The 26,170-nt window shown below is 35.9% G+C and overlaps 2 protein-coding genes across 12 annotated transcripts in view; one reads left to right on the top strand and one right to left on the bottom strand.

Annotated features, from left to right (window-relative positions):
* The window catches only part of METTL15 (methyltransferase 15, mitochondrial 12S rRNA N4-cytidine), a 367,997-nt gene extending 356,764 nt beyond the window's left edge, over positions 1 to 11,233 (bottom strand). For 9 of the 11 annotated variants that reach the window (XM_061380991.1, XM_061380999.1, XM_061380993.1 and 6 more), the window contains exons 1-2: positions 8,915 to 9,005; positions 5,520 to 5,806 (exon numbers count right to left, since the gene is read on the bottom strand). In XM_061380991.1, the coding sequence (XP_061236975.1) occupies positions 5,520 to 5,789 (270 nt within the window). In that variant the 5' untranslated portion in view covers positions 5,790 to 5,806; positions 8,915 to 9,005. The other 2 variants (XM_061380989.1, XM_061380990.1) reach the window with 2 other exon arrangements.
* Positions 11,234 to 11,256: 23 nt separating this feature from the next.
* The window catches only part of KIF18A (kinesin family member 18A), an 86,083-nt gene continuing 71,169 nt past the window's right edge, over positions 11,257 to 26,170 (top strand). The window contains exons 1-3 of the mRNA XM_061380987.1: positions 11,257 to 11,365; positions 21,144 to 21,516; positions 23,085 to 23,242. Of these exons, the coding sequence (XP_061236971.1) occupies positions 21,192 to 21,516; positions 23,085 to 23,242 (483 nt within the window). The 5' untranslated portion in view covers positions 11,257 to 11,365; positions 21,144 to 21,191. The remainder of the gene's footprint in view (positions 11,366 to 21,143; positions 21,517 to 23,084; positions 23,243 to 26,170) is intronic.

Raw genomic sequence — 26,170 nt, 5'->3', positions numbered from 1 at the left:
ATATGTCTTAAACAATTGGTTTACTGTGTTAAGTTCTCTATTCCTTTATTTAAATACTGTCTGGCTGTTCTATAGAATATTGTGAGTGGGTCCTGATGTCTCTAACTATTACTATAGCACTCTTTCTCCCATAAATTCTGATAGTTTTTGCTTCATTTATTTTGGTGGTCTGAAATTAGGTGCAAAAATATTTATAACTGCTTTATTGCTGTATTGAAACTTTAATTATATGTTTATTACTAAAATGCCCTTTTTTATTTAATTAAAATTATCTTACAACTTCTATAGAAATAAAAACTAAGGTGAGATTTCAGGACAACTTTAAAAAACAGTTACATTTTATATTTATTTATCAATGTGAATCCAAACTGTGCAAAAAATAAAAGGACACTGATGCTGATTTTAAAGTTTTTGTACTCAACAAAATGTCTCACTGTTATATAATGCATTATGGATTTTAGCACCAGTAAATCATATAAACAAAGTCACACTACAGAATACCATTTTTAACCTGTTTTATATTTGGGATGGATTGTTTATTAGAGAAAAAAAGAATGTCACTGCTAAAAAAATAAATGAAAACAGTATTCTACGGCTATACCATGGTACCTTCCAGGGTAGAGAAATACAAAATACAGATCTTAAGTAGGGAATGTCAAATAAGCTAAGGGAAAAATTGACAGACTATACTAATTTTCAGAATTGTCAGGCAAAATTTTTTGCCATTATATAACCTACAGATATCTAATAGCATCAATCGTGAGAGTCATATCCAGTGTCATTCACACGGGTTAGAGACATCCAACTGTACATATTTCTTCCTAATGGTACATTCAATAATACTAGGTTAGTAGCTTGAAAGGGCAATAATAGGAATTTGTATTTCACGAAAATGTGCAAACAAAATTAATTGGGGTTTTGTTTTTTTGAAATCCATACTCCACCCTGACCCACAGACCGGGTGTTAAATATTTACCAGTACAACACTGGAAATATCACACTTCTGAAGGTATTTTGATAACAAAGGTCACTTAACTAGCTCCATGATGCTTTAAAACAGAAACATTTTTCAAATAAACAAAGGTAGAATAAAATTTAAAATAAAAATCTGTTTCCAAGAAAGCTATATGTTTAAAAACAAAGGAGAGGAAACAACTCCATGTTGACACAGTCCATTTCATCTGAAATTTATATAGTCCTTTCTTTAGGAAAAAATGCATCTTCATATATGTGCTATGGTACAGGGCCTGTCTCTTATAGAGGTTCCTAACTTTTTCAATAATTTGAGGTCAAACAAAATAAGCTTCTTTCTGTGATTGATCAGCTTTTAATATTTAAAGAAAGTAAATCTATAGCCCCAAGATTTTCTCTTTTATGCTCAATCTCTATTTAAAGATTATAAAGATTTAAAGTAAAACAAGTGAAATGCTGCTATTGATGTTAGGAAAGATCCATTATATAGAGTATAATGCATTTTTATAAAGAAAATTATACCTTGTACCATGAAAACTTCAGCAAATCAAGTAACAATGATATTAATATTATATGTTAGACTATCAAAATAGATAAAACACTTATTTTGAGTATTTAGAAACCCAACCTTACAATCTTATCCTAACATTTATCATAATCTATTCTGCATTAATTAGATACCAGCTCATTTTCTCAGTCCTCCTATCTGTTCCTTTACCAGATTTCTCCAGCTACTTCATCAGACTGGGCCTGCCACATTGAGGCTGCAATCATACAGAAGTCCTGAGCCTGAGAGCCTCCCTTAGTAACTGAGGGATATTCCTTTTATCTGTCCCTCACATCTGTGCTCCAGTTTACTCTGAATTTTATCCATTGCCTTAAAAATCATTACAAATCCATCATGTTACAGTGCTTATCCTGGAAATATAACGGTAGACAAGATCAACATGCCCATGACTTTCAGGGAGGGCAGTCTGCTAGGAAAGACATCCACTGAACAAATAATCTCATTTAAAAAAATTATAAATGCTATGAAAGAAAATTGTATGACTCCATGAATGCACTAACCAGGAGACAATCCTCCTCTGTAGGCTCTCGAAAAGCTTCCCTGAGAAAGTGAAATTTAACTCAAGACTTGAAGAATGGTTCAAGGCAGAAGGAACAGCACTTTCCAGCTGCAAACATGCTGGTTTCATCTTTGTTGGTACTTTTATTTCCACTTTTGCTGTCTCCTAGCATTTTTCTCCTAATTTTTTTTCCATTATTTTTTTAAAGTTTTTACATTTTACAATGTTATGTTGGATTTTGCCATACAACAATGTAAATCACCCATAAGTATACATATGTCCCCTCCCTCCTAATCCTCCCATATACCCCTCACCCCATCCCACCCCTCTAGGTTGTCACAGAGCACCAGCTTGAGCTCCCTGTGTTATAAGAAACTTCCCATTAGCTATCTATTTTACATATTCTCTTGAATATTATTGTATCTAGCTACTAATTCTGATCCTTTTTAATCCCCATAATAGTATCAGCTAATGTTTACTGAGCTTATACTACTCAGAAGATGTCATTCTAAGCAATTTAAATAAATGAACTCATTTAACCCTCACAATGACCATAGGAGACAGGTTGTACTTCATTTCACAGATGAGGAATCTAAGGCAGAGCCACAGTAAGCTACTTGAAGGAAATTACATAGCTACTGGTACTAGTCCTTGCATGACCATCATGTCCCTCGTAACTTATCGCTCTTACAGAAACCCTCAAGGCACCAAGCTACATTAGCAACACTAACGGGCAAAGAACACCAAGTCTCCTATATCCTCTGAACTGCTATCATCTTCAGCTAGACAGGATCATGCTTATTGTCCCCAGCTTTCAGAAATTAGGAATAAAAGACTAACCAAGGTAGCCTATACTGAAACATCTTCAAGAGCAAGAAAAATGTTTTTAGAACAAGTAGTACTTTCTTACAAAAAATTATTCACCCAGAATACAAAATAATGAAAAATGGGAAAGGAGAAAGAATTATAATTTGTTTAATTCCTTCTGTATCTCCCAAGGCTTCCCTGGTGCAAAGTAAAGAGTCAGTAAAGAGTCTCCCTGCAGTGCTGGAGACCTGGGTTCAATCCCTGGGTCAGGAAGATTCCATGGAGAAGGAAATGGCAACCCCATTCCAGTATTCTTGCCTATATAATTCCATGGACAGAGGAGCCTGGTGAGCTACAGTCCACTGGGTCACAAAGAGTAACTCCCAAGGAAGAGAAAAAGTGAAAGTGAAAGTCGCTCAGTTGGTGTCCAACTCTTTGAGACCCTATGGGTAGCCTTTCTCTTCTCCAGGGGATCTTCCTAACTCAAGGATTGAACCCAGGTCTCCCGCACTGCAGGCAGATGCTTTACCAGTTGAGCCACAAGGGAAGCCCAAGAATACTGAAGTGGGTAGCCTCTCCCTTCTCCAGCAGATCTTTCCAATTCAGAAATCGAACCAGGGTCTCCTGAATTACAGGCAGATTGTTTACCAACTGAGCTATCAGGGAAGCCCTAAGGAAGAGAAAGATAAGAGCAATTCTTTTTTAATTCAAACTCATAAATATTTGCACAATTAATATGTAGTGAATAGGCTATGATACAGAAGAAATTCCCAAAACCAATTATTTTAAGTAAGCATCTTTTAAATATCAAAGAAAAGGAAATAATTATTAAATATTAGTGATCAAGGCCTCACTCAAAACTACATGTAGATTTTTTTAACGTTCTTATTATGATCAAAAGTTTCATTTGTAAATTTATCATTGAAGGTGATGTGAAAAACAGTAATTAAGTGGGTGATTGATACAGGTGAATATATGACTCATAGTTTGCAAAGGAATATGATTTTGGAGAAAAGGCTCAGAAAGAAAAGCAGCAAATAATGGATTCTGGAAGAATGAAGACCTTTCCTGTCCAAGGACTGTCAGCAGTTCTTTATTACTTGAAGATTAAGGGAATAGTGAATAAAGCTGTCTGCCAGACAGCAGAATAGGTAAGAAATAACATTGTCTCTAAGTGTACCTCACATTCAAGTTCTCAGAAATAACATTCATAAAATTAAACTTTCAATAAAAAGTAACTAGAAAACTCAAATCAGAACAATAGAAATATAAAAACAAACCAATATTATATTTATCAGGAACTTAAACATGAAACAACAGGGTAGGTCAAGTCATAGAATCGCCTCATTTTATTCCACTTGGTTTTTGAAAAAAGGCACATAAAATACTGAATTAGGAGGAGATTTTATGGGATTTGTTTTTCTTTGGTTATTTCTCTACTTCATGGGTTACTGCAAAATAAATATTTGGTTTTTGCTACTAGCAGAAAACATTTAACTAGCATTCAGATAAAATTTAAATTTAACATTCAGATAACAATTAATTAACATCTAAATTGCTGGACTAAGTAAAGTAGATTATCCTCCAAAAAAATGGGTTGGTCTCATCCAATCACTGGAAAGCCTTAACAGAACAAACACTGCCCTCCCTGGAACAGGGAGAAATGCTTCCAGTCAACTGTCTTTGGACTCAAACTGGAAGTCTTAAGTGAGTCTCCAGCCTGCTAGCCTACTATGGAAATTCAGAATTTACCAACCCTCTATAATCATTTGAGGCAATTCTTTAAAATCAATCAATCTCTCTCTCTTAACAACCACATATATACTCATGCCTCCCCTACACATCCTGTTGGTCCTATTTCTCTGGAGAATTCTCAGTAAGACAGAAGGGTAGCTGAAAACTCAGCCTAAGAAAACAGGATGGGAATTGAAACTTCTACCTTTGTCTCCAGTCATTCCTAAAAAGATATTAAACTTCTCAAGAAGCTATAGTAGAATTTCATTTTTGTATCCTAACCACATAAAACATAATATTCTTTTCCTTTTAAAACTGTTATTTGATGAAACTAACCAACTCTGGAAAACAGTTTGGCAGATTCTCAAAAAGTTAGGCATAGAGTTAGCATATGACCCAGCATCCACTCCAAGGCACATGCCCAAAAGAATTGAATACATGTTCACACAAAAACTTTTACATGAATGTTCATAGCAGCATTTCAGAGTAGTCTAAACATGGAAGTGTAAACTTCATCAATTGATGAACGGATTAAAAAAAAAAGTCATATCCATACAATGGAATGATTCAGGAATAAAAAGAAATAATTACTGACACACATCACAACATGGATAAATCTTGAAAACATGCTAAGTAAAAGGCAGGTAGAAAAGATCACAAAGTGTATGAATTCATTGATATGAAATGTCCAGATCAGACAAATCGATATAGACAAAAAATAGATTAGCAGGTTGTCAGGCACAAGGAGAAGGGAATCAATGGGGAGTGAATGCTAATGGGTTTGGGGTTTCCTGTTGGGATAATAAAAATGTTCTTGCATCAGACAGTGGTGATAATTGTATAACCTTGTAAATACACTAAAAAACACTTAAATGTGAACATTAAGTGAATTGTATTTCAAGTAAAAAGTGTTAGAAAACAAAAGATTAATCAACTTACCTGCCCTTTTTGTGGTGCCAAACAACGAACAACTTCATCCACCATCACTGGAATATGTAACTTAGTCATCACTCCAGAATCTCTATCTTGAGATCTGTGTAACTCCTGAATTCCAGTTTGATCTGTTTCCTCCTGGGCTTCATATTCATTATATCTTTCTGCTGTAGCATGTATTTTTTTTGGCCAGACACCCAAATTATATATGCCAGATTCCAACCAGCATGAAAGAAAATTTTTATGGATTCTACAAAAATATGGGTATCGAAGCATTCTGTAGATCAACAAATCTAGAAAAAAATTAAAATCATGATTGTTGGATTTTTTTAAAAAAAGAATGTTATAATACTTGGGGGAAAGCAAATTAGTGTGCAATATTTACCACATGAAAAATATATAAAACTCATCATTTCAAACAAGTGAAGGTGACTACCCTCCTTACATAAAGCAAGGAAACCAAGAGAACCCCAGAGACTATCTGAAAATATAATTTTTAATGTGGCCTGATAAGCTCTAAGACCATTAATGTTTTAACCATCAGAGATATGAATATTTATTAATCATTTTCTGAAATATGCTTTTTTGAATTTTAATTAAGTTTAAAGAACGGGTTCAATGCATCAAAACCGTTAATCTGAAAAAGCTATCCAGATGGCTTAAGGGGTTATAAATATCATTCTATTTTAGATTCACAGGTTCTCTAATTTCAAACCCTTTTAATTGTTTTTCACATAATGCTAAATCTTAATTTTCAATTTAACTTTGAGAAACTGAAAAAAGGCTATTCATGTACAACCGAAAAGAAAAAGAGGTTATCAGTCTGTGAAAAAACCTTGTAATTTGTCATGGATAATTTTTGACAAAATCATCTCACCATGCCCTGTATCAGTGACATATGTATCATTTTAAACTATACTTTATAAACACTCCATTGAACACACTTTGACATTTCACATCCAACACTGTTTCAATTGTCTGCTCCCTGCCCCCAATAAAAAACCAAGTGAATAACTGATACATTCTTTTTTTTCCCCTCTAACTTGTTCCATTTTATTCTGTAATGCTCCACTCTTTAAAATGCAGAATAAAAAACATAATTTATGAAATACATTAACAGAATACCTTTTGAAAATATTACACTCTTTACTCTAAATGTTATTTGCAGTTGCAAACAACATTTTTGACATTTACAATAAATAACAATTTAACACTACTCTTCCTTCCTCATGAATTATGAGTTACTTAGAAGTAAGAACCACACTTTTATATCCACAAAATTAGATACATACTAGGTGCTCAATATGTGTTTTCTGGGGGAAAATAAAAAATGGTTGGATAAATTCCAGATTCTACAGAATTAATGTTTGTATCAAACGTTGCTTTAGAAAATTTCACCTGTCTCCCTAACCCTACGAAAAATCACATTCTCAAAATAGCTAAGAAAGATAAATTTTGCTTAAATATGCCTTAACTTCCTTTTGCAATAGAAAATGAAGAATGATGTTGAAAAGTCAATCACATGTAATAACTGTAAAATAAAAATATATATTTGATATTGTATATAGTATCAATAAGATGTAACCGTGAGGATAATGTCAACTGTACCGAAGACATAATTCACATTATAATGTTGCAAATATGACACAGAAAAACTATGCCAAAAAAGTTTGTTAAATGAGTGTTTTAATTTTAGATGTTCAGTATAACATCTGTATAACACTTATATATATAAATGCTATATAATGTTATATAACAGTATAACAATTTTAGTTGTTGAGCAGTTAACAAATCAGCCAGATTATGAATTATGCCTTATGCTTCCAGAAAGTTTACACAATCCAAATTATGCTCTAACTTGGCATTTCTAACATATTTCAAAATAAATGCTAACATTTATTGAGCACTTACTAAGTACCACTTACTAGTCTAAGCACACTACATGTACTAACTCATTCAATCCTTACTCCAACACTTAGAGGTAGGTACTATTATTATTTCCATTTTACAGAGGAGAAAACAGAGAAGTAATCTGCAAAAGGCCACACAGTTGGAGAGTCATAAAGCTAGAACTGTAACACCAGCATTCTTTCCCCAGAATTTTTCATCTTAACCTCTATGTTATAAACCGGCCCACTGGCTTTATTTAATACAGTCATGTAATTGAAAGGTACTTTGATTACACTGCCTATGTATTTTTAGTATGCCATAATTAGACTCTTTTTTTTAAGGAGCCAATATCCTACTGCTTGGTCTACTCCACCTGGAAACACAGTATACAGTGTGGCACCCAACAGAAGACACTGTAACGATGTCCAGCCCTAAATACTGGAATCTGGAGTATTTAAACAATACAACCAAAACTTTTCCTATTATTTTGCCTATCCAATAAACATAAACAATCTAAACTGGATGTTCAGATTTTGATAATTTTTTAACAAAACAATCAAACAAAAAAGTCCATCAATTCCAATATCAGAATCAGAACCATGCAGGGAAAGGCAAGTAGGATTTAAAAAAAGAAGTTTTTAACAGCATTTAATTTTCTTCTGCCATCAATTTCTTTGTATTTACTCAAATATATTCAAAGTACAAAGCCTGTAGAGTTTATTATGCATGAATTGGCTACTAACCTGAGTAAGCATAGACAAAACATTTCAATAATTAACCTTCCTCTTTGGTTGTGTTTTTTAATATGTCCCTAAAAATGGAAGGGGGCAAGCTCTAAAGGGAATTCCCTCTCTTCTGCAGCCCAATCTCCTATCAGGTAACTCAGAGCACTCCTGTAGTCTGCTAAGAACCAGCCACCCTAAAAGATTTAAGATAGTTTTACGTTCCCTCTGTTTACAGTAAAGAAGCAGGATGTCAAGAAATCTAAGCTCTGGAGCCAACTCTGTGGTTTTCTAGGTAAGCCATTTAACTTTTGCCTGCCAGCAAAATTCAGTCTAAGCTGCTGAGACCACGGAATTAGCCAGGTTACTCTTTTAAACGTGGGAACACAAAGGTGAGCGATACCTTTGAAAACTACTTCCTCAATGGTACTACCAATTACCATCATTGCAGTCAGCTCCCCCTGCAGAGAAAACTCTTTGGAAATTTAATTCCTAAGGCCAAAAAGTCGACCTGGAGGCTGGCAACCGAACGCAGAGAATGTGAAAAAGGTCCTAAAGAAGAAGAAGAAAAAAAAAAAATCCACTCTTTTGCGTAAGAATTACACTCGGACGAGGGAAACTCTTTAGAAACTTCTGAACTCGGTATGAATGAATACTGAAGAGAGTAAGCGTAAGAGCAGAGGCGCGAGTTTCCTTTGCGCTGGGCGAATCCGTCGTCCCCTGAAGTTCCCCCACAGGCGTGGAGCGGGTTCCAAAAGAGCTCCTGGGACTCGACCACCTTCTCCTCACCTGAGGAACGAAGACTTCTCAGTTAGCCTCCAACTCGGGCCCGAGACGAACACTATGATCCGGGAAAAGCTGAATTTGCCGCTCGCCCAGGTCCCAGCCCTGGGGGAAACTTGCGGGGACGGACAGATTGGGCCCACGTCCGCCCCAGCAACCGAGGACCGTCTGCCTTTGGTTCCGTTGCTTCCAGTCCCCAGCTCCCAAAGGGTCCCGCAGGCGCTCGGGCTCCAAAAGGTGTTCCTGGGGGTCGAGTGAGATATAAACTCCTACCATTGCCAGCTTTAAATTCACTTTTACTTTTTTTTTTAATGTCTGATGCAACTTCAAATCTAACTTTCCATTTTGTCTTTTCTCCACTCTATTCAGTTTACTCTAAACCTATGTTAAATTTCTGTGTTCTAAAAGACAGCAGTTAGTTATACTCTTAATTCCTAATGAAAGGTGGGAATTTGTCTCCTTAGTACTACGTGTTTGAAAATTTGGGGTTCTTTTGCCTTCATTTCATTACAAAATACATCAGTTTCCTATCGTTTCTATTACACTCCTTAATGACTTGCCAACTAAAGAGAAGCCAGCTGCCAGAGTAATGACATTGATTGTAACGTTAAAATTTCTTACTCCTTAAGAGATATGGACAATTCCTTAAGAATATGAACTTCATAATCTGAACTCTTTTAAACGGCAAGTGTGATGGAGAATTTAAATGTAAAATAAGCACTAGATTAGGTGTAGAAACACCTGTGAAGTTGGTTCAGCCTTATACAATGTGGCTATCAAAAAGGAAGAAATGTAAACACTTCTCCTTTAGCAATAATCAGTACAGTTTTACAAAGAATTGGTAAAACATGCCTATTTTCAGACTAGATTAGGATATCATCTTAATATCACTTAATCTAGAAAGTATTTCAGAAACAAGTGACTCCATTCTGAATTGGCTGGGTTGTACCCTTCAAAAGAAATATTTTTCTTAAGAGATTTTCTGAAAACTTCAGTTTTCTTTTCAGTAAAATAAATAGTATATATATCTCATGGGCTGTTTTAAAACTTGGAAGTGATTAGATAATATATATAAAATTAATAAAATGCCCGGGACATCAAAGGTAAAGTACCACAGAGTGACTGCATATTTGAAATAAAAAGCCTTCTCAGTTTTACTACCAAACCCAGCACCATACAAATCACTACTCATTAGCTAAGATCCATCTAGTACAGCCAGCAATTAGTAGCTTTATTGATGCTCTATCCAGTGCTCAGAAATAATCATATATTATGCATCATATACAATACATATACAATACAAAGTGCTTCTGGTTTTCCTCAATAGAAAATAAATGCCTATGAGGGTTTCCCCTACATTGTTCACTTAAAATATTCTACATTTGGTGGTGTGCCATCTTGTATATATGGTGATGTTGAATCACTAGAACATAAGCTCCAAGAGGGCCAGGAGTTTGACTCAACTGTGCGCTATTATGTCCTTAAAATATACAATCAATAACTATTGAATGAATGGATACAACAATAGTAACATAAGAACAACAAAAATTCAGATCATACTATTAAAAATATCCTGAGAAAAAACGATGAATTCTCTTAGCAAACACATCTGCCATTTTTTTCCCAGATATATATATTTTTTTCTTTTTATAGTTACATTCTAAAATTCTAACTACAACCCAGGACTTAAAAGCCCACTGCATCCAATAATGAACTAGGCCAATAAATTTGAATAAATTTATTTTGTAATGCCATCTTAGAAAGAAATGGAAAAAACAGTCATACAACAAATAGTTTCAGTCAGCAGGCACTAAGGGAATGGGCCTGGGGTTCCTGAGCAACGAAGCCTGGGCCCTCAAACCAAAAGTCCTGGACTTTCGATTAATTTAGATGAATTGACTCCAGCTGCGTCCACGTGAAAGTGGCTGGAAGGAACAGGCCCCTATAGCTTCCAGATCACTGGACCTGTGCCTTGGAGGCCTCATTGCGTAATAGAGAAAAGGAGAAAATAAACACCCAAAACCCATTAATCCATACCCACAGGCTCCGCCTCTCCCCCTAGCAGAGGGCATGACCAAGCCCTGCCCGCACTCGTCTCACTCACACCCTGAACCCAGGAACCGGGCCCGTGCCCGCGGTCTGAAGGCTTCCTGAAGATCCCAGGTGTCTGCCTCCCACCTGCAGCTGCAGGCTAACCCCGCCCACCTCGGCCAACGCCTCCGGAAACAGCCTCCGCGTTGCCACGGTGACGCGGAGTTAGGCAGCTTCTAGTGCTCCGCGCCGCTAAGACGCCTGGCGCCAATCTGCAGCGCGCCACGGCCACGTCCTGCGTGGTGACGTCACGAAGACGGCAGCCAATGAAAAGAGGCGCTGAGGAAGCTGGCTTGAGTTTGAATCTCGAGGCTGAGTTTGAATAGCCGGGTGGCGGACATTCGAGTGAAACTTTTTGGGCCTGAGGTGAGTGTAAGGCTAGAGGAGAAAACTGGTCTCGGGGACTTTTTTTGGATGACGTATCTCGCTGAAAGCGGAGAGGTCCCGCCGCCTCAGGAATAGAGGACCAAGTGGGCTTGTTGACAAACACGGAAGCCTTAAGTGCGGCGATAGGGTAGGGTTGCGGGTGGGCCTGGTTAAGGTTCCTTGGGGAGAAAGTGAAAGGAAGAAGGAACTTGAGAACGCACTAGAATGTGACTCTGCCTGAACGAGAGTCCTGGACGGCTCAGCAGGAAGATCAGGGATCTCCTACCTGAAATTCTGAGGAAGTTGGAAATTTTAAAGGGCATCCTGGCTCTTTTCCCAGACTTTGGCTGAACACTAACTGTTCAGTACCTTACAGTGCAAAGTTCCTTCAGGACTCCGTATACAGAGTGTTTTGTTTTGAAGTATAACCCTAAGCTTAACTGTCAGATGAGGAGCCTTGGTTCCCCAACTTGCAAGCTTTTTGTCCAGCGAGGTTCTGCTGTTAACCTGTCAAAGATCAGCTGGGAACCTTCCCCGAGCCCCAATTGTAGCATCAAGATAAAACCTGCCAACAGTGACTAATAGGTTTGCTGAGGATCAGCCGGGCTATGGAAGAGATACTGGTAGATGATGCTCTGCAAATAAAAAATACTTAAAGCACTGAGAATCAGTTCTTCTACCATCGTTTCTTAAGTTTCTGCTAGATTCGCCTTGAGGAGTGTTCATTAGGCACTCTGTTTCAGAGAAGTCAAGGCTGACTGCTGTTTATGACATTATTTGGCCAGAATTAAAAATTTGTGTTGTATAGTGTATAGGTTACTAATTTTTAACAACCAGGTAGGATGTGTTAGACATTCTACAGGTTTCAGTTGATAGTGTTATTCTACCATGGTCAGCGACCCCATCTTGGATTTTGGTAAGTATTTATGAACTTTGTTGCCAGAGAACATGAAATCCAAAGGTTAGATACTGCTTTTTATTAACTTTCTACTATTTGGTAGGAATTGGTTATTTCAGTACACAAAGGTTATCTGTCTTTTAACGGTAGAAATTGTCTCCTATTACTAAACAAGTATTTACAAATACACAAAGTTTTCATTTTAAAATGTATCTTGTTCCACTCTAAATATATCTTGAATCAATTAAGGTACACAATAAAATGACTTATGCTGTCAACTCTGAAATCTAGGAGGAAAAAAATAGTCCAGATGTTAGTACTGCCCTTCCCTCCATTTGAAATTTTCATTCTTCCTTGATGCTTGCAAATTACTAGAAGCAGTGGCTCTAACACTCAAAGTTATTTCCAATAAGAGGTTTAAGTTACATAGAGACTGTACATGATAAAGTGGAAGGTAGTTCCTGGTCCTAAAAAATGTTTATGGAATCTGAATCAAATTCAAATTTGAATATGTATTTAAGAAATAATTTATAACTGTATTACTCCACACCTTCAAGAAAATTTATACAACACGTCTGCTCCATTTTTTGAAAGCCTTTCGTTTTGATTCCAATAGAGCATAGCTACTAAGAACATGTATTATAGATTTGGACCTGGATCCACATTTTGGCTTCTCATTTAATCGCATGTCATTTTGGAAAAATTCCTTATCCTAAAACTAAGTCTCTGTTTTTGTAAATTGGAGACAGTAATAGAGTCTACTTTATATTTTAAGGACTGAATGAGATGATGAATGTCAAATGTTTATCATAATGCCTGGCATACAGAGTGTTCTCAAATGACAGCCACTGTTCATTATTACTAATTATCACCATATCCACCTAATTCAAGAGTTCTAAATTAATAACATTTTCTGAAAATAGATACTTATATTATCCAACGGGCACAGAAAAATCATGAACTTCCAGTTTTGTTTCAGCATTCATTGCAAGAGCCCCACTACTAGGCCCTGAGGTTTCTATCAAAAGTGAAAATAGTTTAACTTCTTCTATCAGAAAATTTCTTAGAGTTATATATTTATCTCGTTATGGAGAAGATGATTAAATACTTGAACTTTAGGTTCAGTCAGTCGGAGTTCAAATTTCATGTCTTATGCTTCCAATAATGTGACTTCAGCCAGTTAACTTAACCTCTGTATTATAGTTTCTCTCTATATAAAATAGGTATGATTTTGTATCTATCCTATAATATAAAATCCTATATCATAGAGTTGTTACAGAGATTAAATAAGTATTTAAATTGCTTAGCCCATTTCTATTTGTAGAATAACAGCTCAGGAAAAAGTATTCCAAAGTTATTAACAGAAACTTTGTGTTTAAGGTAAATTTTAATATTTTTTTGTTTTGTTTTTGAGATAAAAACACCTAGACTTGTTTAAAACCCAAATAGTACAAAAGAATATAAGGAAAAAGTAAACCTGCTTGTCAGTTATTTTCCCACCATCAAGCAACTGTATTATCAATTTCTTGTGTTCTCTTCCTGAGAGAGCCCACACACATACAAGTATGTATATGTCTTTTGAAAATACAAATGGTTGAATACCATATCCACTATTCTGCATTTATTTTTTGCACACGTATCTTGAAAATCTTCATTAGTTCATTCGTTCTGTTATTCAACAAGTATGTAAAAATTTCTAAATATGTGATAAGCCCTTTTCTAGGTTCTGGAGTGCAGATGAAGTTCCAGTTCTCATGGTGCTTAACATGTTAGAAGGGAACTAAGCAATAAATATGTAACCAAATAATATGTATTTTCCAAGTAGTTTATATACTAGGAAGGAAAATAAAACTGATAAGGAATTAGAGAGGCAAGGGCAGGGTGATACAGTTTGGAATGAAATCTTCAGGGAAAACCTCTATGAAGTGACGTTTGAACAAAGACCTGAATGATGAACTGAGATATTAAGATTTGTAAATACCTGAAGATAGAGCCTTCCAGGCAGAGAAAAGAGAAAGTTAGGCCAGAATGAGACTGAAGTGTTGAACAAACACTGAGAAGGACAGTGAGACTGAAACAGTAATGGAGAGGGAGGGTAACATTAGACAGGAACAAAGTATAGATCCTATAGGACCTGGTAAAGAGTTTGCATTTTATTCATATGCTGGAGAGTCATTGGAGCAGAACAAGATGAGGTACATCACATGATCTGATTTCTTTTGAAGACGGTATCAGTACATACAATTGATGAATTAAGTCAAATTTATTGTATATTCATATGATCTTTGACTTAACTGGCTTAAATTTTATCTAGGAAAACAGTAGCTAGATATAAAATTAGGATTTACCTGTTCAACTTGGTTTATATCAACTTGCAACTATTGAAGAGAATTAGTTTTAACACCGCTTCCTTAAAGGTAACAGAAGAATGAGGCTCTCTGTGTAAGTCATTCTCCCAGAAAATTGAATGTTACCCTTATTTAAGTGATAGTGTTTTAACCATCTTCAACAATTAACATAAAAATGATCTCATTTTCCTAATTTTATAAAGAAATTGGGCACATTATTTAACTGTTTTTGATGCCTCAGGATCCTCGTTATGATTTCTTGTTATTGCCAACCATTTCACTCTGCTATGGTATGTTGGTTCTCTTAGAGAAGTATAGTATGTGTTTGCCAAAAATGGCTGTATTGCTGTTTTGAATTCCATGTCTACTTTTTATAACTTATTAATTTGTTCATTAATCAGATGTTTTGAGAACTTAACTATATACCAAGCACACGACAAGAGATAAGGAGGAATATAAAGGTATATAGTCCCATTAGATGTTATATTTTTGTCATACACAATAATCATAAAATTTAGAGCTAGAAAAGAACATTAGTTATCAATGTAGTCCAACCCTATCATTTTATAGATTACTACTAAAGCCCCTTCATCACTCTCTTTCATACTCTACCCACTCTAGAGATACCTTTCTATTATAAAGGAAATGGTGTTGTATTTGTCCTTAATGTTTTAGTCCCACCAGTGAAATCCTACCAGCTCGCTTTTTTGATTCTATTCAACAGATATCACTTGAAAGTAGATATGACAAAACTGAACAGAGACTGTGATACTATCTTCTGAATGATCATCTGAAAATAATTTTTGAGGTAACACATTATTGCACAGATAACAATATGTAGTCTTTTGTTTTGCCACTTCGTAAGTAAAAATGGTCAAGGAATGTAATTTCTGTGTGCCTTAGTCAGAATCAACTGGATGTCTATCTCTTTTACTTGGCCATGTTAGAGAAAAAAAAAAGCAGTCATCATGTTTTAATGTAGGAACAACCTCATTAATTCCTAATGACATCAACATACTTGAACATAATTGAGCATAATTTTTTCATTTAATAATTCCCAATTAACTTCAAAGTCCAATCTAAGTTCTATAACCTGACATTGAAATCTAGATCTGGCCCCACTTTTATCCAGCTTAATCTTTTTAATGCAGCCCTCTCCATTCCCTTGTGTTCTCTCCAGCTACAGTCAGGACTGAGCAAAGCTTAGCTGAGCATCTCTTTAGATGCTGTAGATAGAATTAAAATCATATAAAACTAAATGGTTAAACAAAATGAGATTTAAGCAAATTGACCACACAGCCATTTATGTCCTCTGTACAAGCTGTTTCCTACCACAGGCTTTTGGACTTGTGGCCCTGAAATACTCCTGCCTGGGAGCCACTTACTTGCTCAGTCCCTCACTTCGGTCTCTTTTCACAACATTCCCATCTAAAACAAGAACCCATACATACACTTCTAACTGTCTGTTCCAAGGCCCAGAAAAATGCCTTACACATAGAAGGCACTCAGTGAATATTTACTGAGTGCACACAACTAGTTTTCTGTCCTGAAATCTTTTTTTTAACCTGGTAATAACTATCCATTCTTCAGCTCTCCATTCCAGTTGTTCCTCTGGGGAGCTTTCAAACTCAGTCTTAGGTAGCACTGTTAACCTTTATCTGATAGCACTTATCAGAGTTACAGCTTTGCATATTTGCACCATTATTTCAATAGCTCTTTCCTCACTAAGCTATATGTAATAATAATAGCAGATGTTATAATGCCTTCTCTGTGCCAGGTATTTTTCTAAGTGCTAATCTTCACAAGAACTTTATAAGGTAGGTAGTATTATTAGTCCCACTTTACAGATGAGGAAACTAATCCATAAGGAGATTGAGTAACTTGCCCACTATCACAGCCAGTAAGTAGAAGAACTGGGATTTTAACAGTTAACTTACTGAGTTAATGAGTTAATTAACAAGAGATACCTTCCAACCTAAGATCTGTTTTGAAAAAAAATCACCTGATGTTTTATATGTTTTTTAACCATTTCATTTGTGTATATTTTATCTACCATTGAAGGGGAAAAAAGAAGCATATCAGTGAAAAGCAAGGCATTGTTGAACATTTCTAAAAGCTTTTAGAAAAATATGTGTAGAGGTTAGTTTCTGGTATCACAAGGAACGTGAGAATCTGTTTTTGTTATTCAGTTGCCAAGTCATGTCTGATTCTTCGCTGCCCCATGGACTGCAGCACATCAGGCTTCCCTGTCCCTCATCATCTCCTGGAATTTGCCCAAGTTCAGGTCCATTGAATCAGTGATGCCATCAAAGCATCTCATCCTCTGTTGCCCTCTTCTCCTGCTTTGAATCTTTCCCATCATCAGGATTTTTTCTAATAAGTCAGCTGTTCGCATCAGGTGGCCAAAGTGTTGGAGCTTCAGATTCACCGTTAGTCCCTCCAAAGAGTATTCAAGGTTGATTTCCTTTAAGATTGACTAGTTTGATCTCCTTGCTGTCCAAGGGACACTCAAGAGTCTTCTCCAACACCTCAATTTGAAAGCATCAGTTCCTCCATGCTCTGCCTTCTTTATTGTCCTGCTCTCACATCCGTACCGGAAAGCCCATTGTCTTGACTATATAGACCTTTGTCGGCAAAGTGATGTCTTTACTTTTTTAATATACTGTCTAGGTTTGTCACAGCTTTCCTGTCAAGAAGCAGTCGTCTTCTAATTTCATGGCTGCAGTCACCATCTGCAGTGATTTTAAAGCCCAGGAAGAAGAAATCTGTCACTGCTTTTACCTTATCCCCATCTATTTGCCCTGAAGTGATGGGACCAGATCTTAGTTTTTTTGGTATTGAGTTTTAAGCCTCTTTTTCACTCTCCTCCTTCACCCTCATCAAGAGGCTCTTTAGTTTCTCTTCCCCTTTCCCCCATTAGAAGTCTATGTAGAGGTTAGTTTTGAGTATCACAAGGAATGTGAGATTCTACTAGCCTTTAATACACAGGGGTCAGAAATGTTAACATCCTCTAATATTTGAGACAGTTCCAAATAAGGAAGAATTGATCTAACCAAAATGCCAGTGATAAGCTCCTTGGGAAACAATGAAAAGATGGTCTAGTTATCTTTGGGAAGAAGAGGCAGGATTGGAGGCAGGTAGGGAAGAGAATTGGCATTTATTGAATGCCTTAATACACTTAATGCTTTTTATCTCTTTTAGCTTAAGGACAGCTATTAGGTATTATTTCTTTTATACAAATGAGAAACCTGGAATTCAGTGAGATCAAGTAACTTGTCCAAGGTCAAAGAAAAGGAGTATAGGTATTTATGGGAGTTGGCTAGACAGAAGCTCAGGGTGAAGAAAGACCAGAGTAGTAATTCATCTGGGACCTAACTGTTAGAATCTAAATGACCATCCTTTGCTTTTCAGTGTTATATTTTGGGGACTCACAGAGTCCTAAAAAGGGAGTGCTATGTCCAGTGTCTTCTAGTTTTAGATTGTCTTGGCCTTAATTTGAATTCCTTTCAAAAGTGTATGGATTTCTGATATATGTTAGCATTATCATTATTATTTCTTCCACTTTAGGAAACACAATATCTTCTTTTAACCCTGTCCATTTCTTTGCTTACTTGTTCAGTAGTGCTTCCTGTATTTGCTATCTGAGTCTTCTCCTATTCAGGCCTTTGTCCTACCATTGCCCCACGTTGTTCTTATTTGCTTCTATGTTACCAAATCCCATGATGACTTTTACTAAGTACTTAACCTATTTGGCTTAAAACTCAAGATTCAGAAAACTAAGATCATGGCATCTGGTTCCATCACTTCATGGCAAATAATGTGGGGAAACAATGGAAACAGTGACAGACTTTATTTTTTGAGGCTCCAAAATCACTGCAGATGGTGACTGCAGCCATGAAATTAAAAGACACTTGCTCCTTGGAAGAAAAGCTATGCCCAACCTAGACAGTATATTAAAAAGCAGAGACATTACTTTGCCAACACAGGTCCGTCTAGTCAAAGCTTTGGTTTTTCCAGTAGTTGTGTATGGATGTAAGAGTTGGACTATAAAGAAGACTGAGTGCTGAAGAATTGATGCTTTTGAACTATGGTGTTGGAGAAGACTGTTGAGAGTCCTTTGGATTGCAAGGAGATCCAACCAGTCCATCCTAAAGAAAATCAGTCCTGAATATTCGTTGGAAGAACTGATGTTGAAGTTGAAACTCCAATACTTTGGCCACCTGATACAAAGAACTGACTCATTTGAAAAGACCCTGATGCTAGGAAAGATTTAAGGAGGGAGGAGAAGGAGATGACAGAGGATGAGGTGGTTGGATGACATCACCAACTCGATGGACATGAGTTTGAGTAAGCTCCGGGAGTGATGGACATGAGTTTGAGTAGGCTCCCGGAGTTGGTGATGGACAGGGAAGCCTGGCGTGCTGCAATACATGGGGTCAAAAGAGTCGGACACGAATGAGCGACTGAACTGAACTGGACCTATTAGCAGGTATTTAGCACAATTGATCATTCTCTCCTCCTTGATTTAGAAGCCCCCCCTAAGTTTTAATGCCATGATAAGCTTGAAAAACTGAAAATCTTCACATGGCGTTAAAACTCTGAGGACAGCCTTTACTTTCTTGACTTAGCTTCCAGCTGCCTTGAAATGTCCATCTAGATGTTGATTAATGTTCTCAGATTTAAGATGTCCAGAATGAACTCCTGATCTTCACCCCAAAACCTGCTTTACCCTCAGTTATTTCTATCTCAGTTGATGGCTACTCTGTTCTTCCGACACTCAGGCCAAGAACTTTGGAGTAATTCCTGAATCCTATCTTTCTCTCATTCCCGCATCAGAAAATTCTTTTATCTTTACTTTCAGATTATATTTACCACTCCCTGTTCTAAGTTGACTGCATCATCTCTTGTCTGCATTACTTCAGTGGCCTCAGTGGTTTCCGTTTCCTCAAGTACGTCAACAGTGAAAGTGATCAGATTGCAAAAATCAAATGCAAAAATATTAAATGATATGCAAATACAAAAACTTAAAAAATCTCTGAAATATTAATCAGACCCTGGGCTTTCACTTCAACTCAAACTTTATAGCTGAAAGAAAAGAAAAGAAAGTGAAGTAGCTCAGTCGTGTCTGACTCTGCAACCCCATGGACTGTAGCCTACCATTCTCTGTCCATGGGATTTTCCAGGCAAGAGTACTAGAGTGGGTTGCTATTTCCTTCTCCAGAGGTTCTTCCTGACCCAGGGATTGACCTTGGGTCTCCCTCCTTGTAGGCAGATGCTTTACCATCTGAGCCACCGGGGAAGTCCTAACTTTATAGCTAAACCATATATAATCACAGGTAGGAAAAACCTAGCTTTGATTTTTCAGGAGAGCTCTAATACTACTTTAGTTTGGGTCATGAGAATGGACAGGAAAGGGTCTCTCAGAATTGTATTAAAGTACTGAAGGGATAGCTTTGGCTTACAAACTATTTTTAATAAAATTGATCTTGACTGCAAGTCTCTTGGCACTGGAAATTGACACAACCAAGCTTATCTGTACCTGTATCTCAGAGACCCATAGAGTTAAAAATAGTTCCAGGTGTATGTCAGTTAGCTCATCCAGGTAGAAAGTAATAGAGATGGTATAGTCCCCTAGTTTTTTGTGTATTCAGAAATTCTAATCTCTGAATATAGATCCTAGTCTCTGCTCTAAAATTATGCATATTTTGTCATCCAGTTTTTATAATGTCTGTTGAGCTTCCCAAGTGGCTCAGTGGTAAAGAATCTGCCTGCCAATGCAGAAGACACAGGGGATGCAGGTTCAGTCCCTAGGTCCGGGAAATTCCCTGGTGTAGGAAATGGCAACCACCCCAGTATTCTTGCCTAGAAAATTCTATGGACTGAGGAGCCTGGTAGGCCACAACCCATGGGATTGCAAAGAGTCGGACGCAAATAAACATGCACACTTATAGTGTCTACCATGTACTAGGCACTGTTTTAGACTCGGAACGCATTGGTAAGCAAAACAAGATTTTGTTAAAATGCCCTTAAGAGGCTTATAGTTTAACTAGAATAGAGAAAGTAAACACCAAGCATGCTAAATAGATGGAAAATATATATTCTATTAGGAGGTGGTAAGTGCTTTGGGAAAAAATTGAGTGGTATAAGGGCAGTTAGGAATTGGTTTGGCAATTTTAATAAGGGTGGGCAGAATGGGCACCATTTGAGCAAGGACTTGAAAGAAGTGACAGAGTTAGTCATGTAATTACTGAGGAAAGCACTTTATGATAGAATGGCTAGTGGAAGGGCGTTACTGGGGCACTTGGCATGTTAGTTGGAATAGGGGCAATGGGGAAGACAATAGGACATGAGGTAGAAGATCTAGGCCATTAAAAGAAATTCAGGTCAAAATAAGAACCATTGGAAAGTTTCAAACTAGGGATTTCCAGTAACTTACTATGTGAGAGAAACACAACACCTTTTTTTTAAGTTACTACTACATGCTAGTCATTTTGCATATAGTAGAATTAATATTAATACTCTTTAATTTCAGAGAAATATTCAGCCACTCACATAAGCAGAGGAATCAAGATAGTCAACAATGTCTGTCACTGAGGAAGACCTGTGTCATCACATGAAAGTAGTTGTCCGTGTGCGTCCTGAGAACACAAAAGAAAAGGCCTCTGGATTTCATAAAGTAGTCCATGTTGTGGATAAGCATATTCTTGTTTTTGATCCCAAGCAAGAAGAAATCAGCTTTTTCCATGGAAAGAAAACTATGAATCGAGACATTACAAAGAGACAAAATAAGGATCTTAAATTTGTATTTGATGCTGTTTTTGATGAAACTTCAACTCAGTTGGAAGTTTTTGAACACACTACTAAGCCAATTCTTCGTAGTTTTTTGAATGGATATAATTGCACAGGTAATTGTTTCAGCTGGGATTTAATGATTCCATCTAATTTCACTTTTATATTAGGACATCTACTTGACTCTTCTAAATATAATCAATTTTAAGGTGTTTATTTGCTAAAAATTCTTCAGTTCAGTACTTCATTGTAAATGTAGATTTTCTTTGAAAGTTAGTCATCATATATAACATTTTGAAACTTTCTTTTCCAGGATCTTGCTTTGGTTCCTATAGATGGTCATCCTTTCCATTTCTTATGTTTTAAAACCACATGCTTCAGATAGTTGATGCCAGATTTCTCACAATTTGTATTCATAAATATTCCCAATGTTTACCTCTGCAACAGTCTATCCCTGGGGGATAGTGGAACATTTCTGAACACTTGGCAATTTCTTCATAGCACTATTTTTTCTTTATAGTACCTTGAAGTAACTATTTTTAAAGCCCATGTTGAGTGTCATACATGTGCTGTTTTAGCATATCTTCAGCCCAAAGAAGCATCTTTAGTGCTCTCAACAGACCTATAATAATTTGCCTTTCAAAATGATTCTGTTGATTTCCTAGAAAAAGAGCTCTCCAAAATGCCAGTTAATTGAATGCTTACCAGGTACTTCACACCATTATTAATATTTTTGTAATTACCGCCATTTATGGCATTATCTTTAAGATACCCCAAAACTATAATATGTTTCCCTGTCTTTCACTGACTCATTCACTTTTATTGCAAAAGGTTTACCCTCTAGGTCAAGAAAGAATGGAATGTGGTTTATTGATTAGACCTTCTTTGATTCTCATTTTTAAGCAGATATTCTTTTCCTCATTCATGAAACTCCATATTGTCTCTAGAGATTTAAAAAAATTATTTTAACTCCAAGTGAAAAAATCTCTACAAAAGTAATACTGAATCTTTGGTTTCTTTTGGATTTTATTTATATTATCCAACTATCTTAAGACTTCGTGTTGTACTGCCAGCTTACATAAAACAAAATAGAATGAAACATGAATCAGTTTAATCCATCCTACTAAAAAATATTTTTGTAGTTAACAAACTTAGCAGAGAGACTTAATTTATAAAATTAATTCTCAAAGACTTACTGCTTTAACTGAATATTATGTTGGGTGTTTGCCACATGTAATTCAGAGTGGGTTGTTTGTTTGTTTGTTTTTTGGCATTTGAAGAAATGTATTACTGTTCTATTGTACTGGATAGAGTCTTGAAAGCAAAGTAATTTACCTAAAACAAAAAATTTTTAAGGAATTATTATAAATGGCTTTTATTTGGAATTCTGCAAATTTGTATTAATATTTAATACCTGCTTTGTGCCAGATCACTTACTAGTAGTATAAGTCACTTACTAGGTAGGAAGGATACATAGTCTCTGCTTTGGTGGAACTCACAGTTAGAAATACAGTATGATACTATAAATTGCCAGGATTTAAGGATGACTATAAATGAATTTGAATCTGTTGGATTTACAAGTTACTGTTTAGGATATCCAGGTGGGACTTATTCACTGGACAGTAGATACAGTAGTGTTATGTGTCATAACAAAGAGCTCTGATCCCTTTTCGTAAAAACTCAGTACTCGCATATGGTGCCACGGGAGCTGGAAAGACCCACACAATGCTAGGATCAGCTGCTGAACCTGGAGTGATGTATCTAACAATGCTAGACCTTTACAAATCCATGGATGAGATTAAAGAAGAAAAAGTATGTAGTACGGCAGTTTCTTATCTGGAGGTAAGTTGGTAATATTATTTTTTGGTTTAATCAATATTATTGAGAAATCTTTTTATAAGAAATTCCATTGTCCTTTCAAATTATTCTATCAGGCAGAAATTTTTTCATGAATATATTAATATAAAATCATTAAAATTCCTGGTCTTCAATTATTTGTTGTAGATTTTATTTTTTTCTATTAAGTATTTTGCCATAACTGCTGACTTACACAGAAGTAGTAGGATTAGTATAGATAGTGTAAAGAACTTCTAGATTCCCTTCATTTGGATTCCCTATATGTTAACATTTTACTCTTTTCTTTCTTTCTGCATATGTGGTTTTCCTTTTTTTTCCCCTTAAACTGTTTGTTACAGGCTTGTAAAAACAGGAAATTTGTTAAATAAAAGCTGAATAGTAATCAATATCAGGAAATTAACAATGATATAATGAGATTTTGATAATTCTAATAACACCCTTTCTTGAAAATAAAATCTAAGATCGTGTATTGTATTCAGTTGCAATTCATCCCTTTTGTCCCTTTAATCAGGATTTTTTTTTTCTATATATATTATATTGCTGTTGTAAAGCTTTTAGTGTGGATTTGTCACGATTACATTCAGGTTATGGACTGACAGGAATACCGCATAAGTGATGATTAATTCTTCTTATATAACATATCAAGAGGCTTATATAATTAGTCCTGATACTGGCTGTGTTAACTTTGATCAATTTCATTACGCCGGTGTCTACAAAGTTTTTCCACTATAAAGGTACTGTATTTCCCTTTATGGGACTTCCCTGGTGGCTCAGCGGTAAAGAATCTGCCTGCAATGCAGGACACGCGAGTTCGATCCCTGGATCGCGAAGATCCTCTGCAAGAGAGCATGGCAACTCACTCCAGTATTCTTGCTGGGAAAATACCATGGACAGAGGAACCTGGCAGGCTGGACATGAGCCAATCAACTGAGCATGCATTACCCTTTCTAATTAATAAATAACTTGTAGGGAAACAGTGTAAATCCTGTGACTCCTCATTCTTTGGTCTGTTCATTTTAGTATCCACTGATGATTCATGCCTGAATCAATTACTATCATGATTGCAGATGGTAGTGATTTTCAAATTCCATCGTTTCGTCTACAGTTCTTCATTGGCTTTCTACTACAAGGAAGAGCTTTCCCTTTCCTCTACTGTATCGATGTAGACTAATGGATTCTTAATATTATTTCATAGGTTATAATCCTTTTCTCTAAGTATTTATCTGTATGCTTAAATTGTGCAGATCTCGTGTGTGTGTGTGTGTGTGGTTTTTTTTGACATACCTCATCATTTGAGACTTTCTACCCTCTTAATAGCTGACATTCAACAAATAATAACTAATTATTGGCACTCTCACTTTGTGTTCAGATAGTGTTTCAGAAACCAATGCAGAAACAGACATCCCTGATTTTACTGCCTTTTCATTTGTGATGTCAGAGGGTCAATTTCTAGTTTTTACTGCTCTTGCTGACATCTTATTGTTTGAGAGTTTCTTCACATTTCAAAAATTGATTTAAAATTATGTTGCTAAAAATTGTTGTCAGTCTATAGAACTTGGTGATAAAAGAGAAGTCAAATTCATTTTCTGTAGTTAAGTATTTTGAAAAGAATTGTTCTGAACTTAATTAGGAAGAGAGTATGGCACCGTATTCATTATTTCTTCCTTAGATCCTTTTATATCTGGGAGAATTTCGAAGTTTGCTTATTTTTATAATGTTGTTAGTTGTTTTTTCTTTCTTTAAATCTGTTTTCATTTTACTAATGGTAAGGCAATGTCTAATCTAATGGTTTTCCACTCAAGTCTGTGCACCACAATTGGCTTGGGGCTTTTTAAAATTAGACATACCTAGACCTCACCCCCTGGACATTTTAGTTTAATAGATTTGGATTGTGGCCAAGACATCTATGTATTTTAAAAGCTTCCAGGTGATTTTGATTCATAGACCAGCTTGATAGTAATTGTATAATTATATATTTTGTATGATTGAAGTGGGTAAGGGAAATCATTTAAAAAGTGACTGTTGCTTATCAGAAAAATAAGAACCAAAAAATTATCTCTTCATTTTATCATTTTACTACTTCTAAGAATTTATTGCGTTTAAAAATTGTTAACATTCATTATAACAAGTTTTACCAGCAATGAATTATCACTGTAAGCTATTTATTAGAACATGGATATAACTTATAGAAAATAATTCTTAAAGATTAAATTTTATATGTGTTTTTTTAATCTTATCAAATAGGTATAATTGTCATTTTGTTATCAAGTAAAAAACTTAGTACCTTTAGTAAGTACTGGTTATCACATAATTCATAAAATTATGTCAAGTGCTGGTTATCACATAATTCATAAAATTATGTCAATTGTACTATTTCTGTACACTACTTATATTGTTGTTGTTTAGTCACTAAGTCATATCTGACTCTCTTGCAACCCTATGGACTCTAGCCCAGCAGGCCTCTCTGTCCATGGGATTTCCCAGGCAAGAATATTGGAGTGGGTTGCCCTTTCCTTTTCCAAGGGATCTTCCCAATCCAGGGATCAAATCCATGTCTCCTGCATTGGCATGCAGATTTTTTACCACTGGTAGCCAACAGGGAAGCCCTACATTACTTACAGAAATTACTAAAAAGAAAAAGAATTGCCATAAATTTAAAATACAGATGTGTATTCAGTGCCATTCAGTAGAGTGAGGATATCAGACTCTGCTCTTACCTTTGTGACTGTGAACTAGGGCAAATCACTTAAACTCTGAGGGCCTCAGTTCCCTCATTCAAGTTGGGGGGAGACTGTCCCATTATGGAATTATCATTACATGTTAAACTTAATGCAGTTGAAGGATAAGTGAAATAAATACCATCCATCTTTCAGGGGTTTTCTTTAACTTTTAAGCTCTGAAATTTAAAAAGTT

This window comes from Bos javanicus, chromosome 15, assembly GCF_032452875.1.
Source record: "Bos javanicus breed banteng chromosome 15, ARS-OSU_banteng_1.0, whole genome shotgun sequence".
Classification (NCBI taxonomy): domain Eukaryota; kingdom Metazoa; phylum Chordata; class Mammalia; order Artiodactyla; family Bovidae; genus Bos; species Bos javanicus.
Note: the sequence above shows the minus strand (reverse complement) of the source record. Positions and strands in the feature narration are given on the sequence as shown.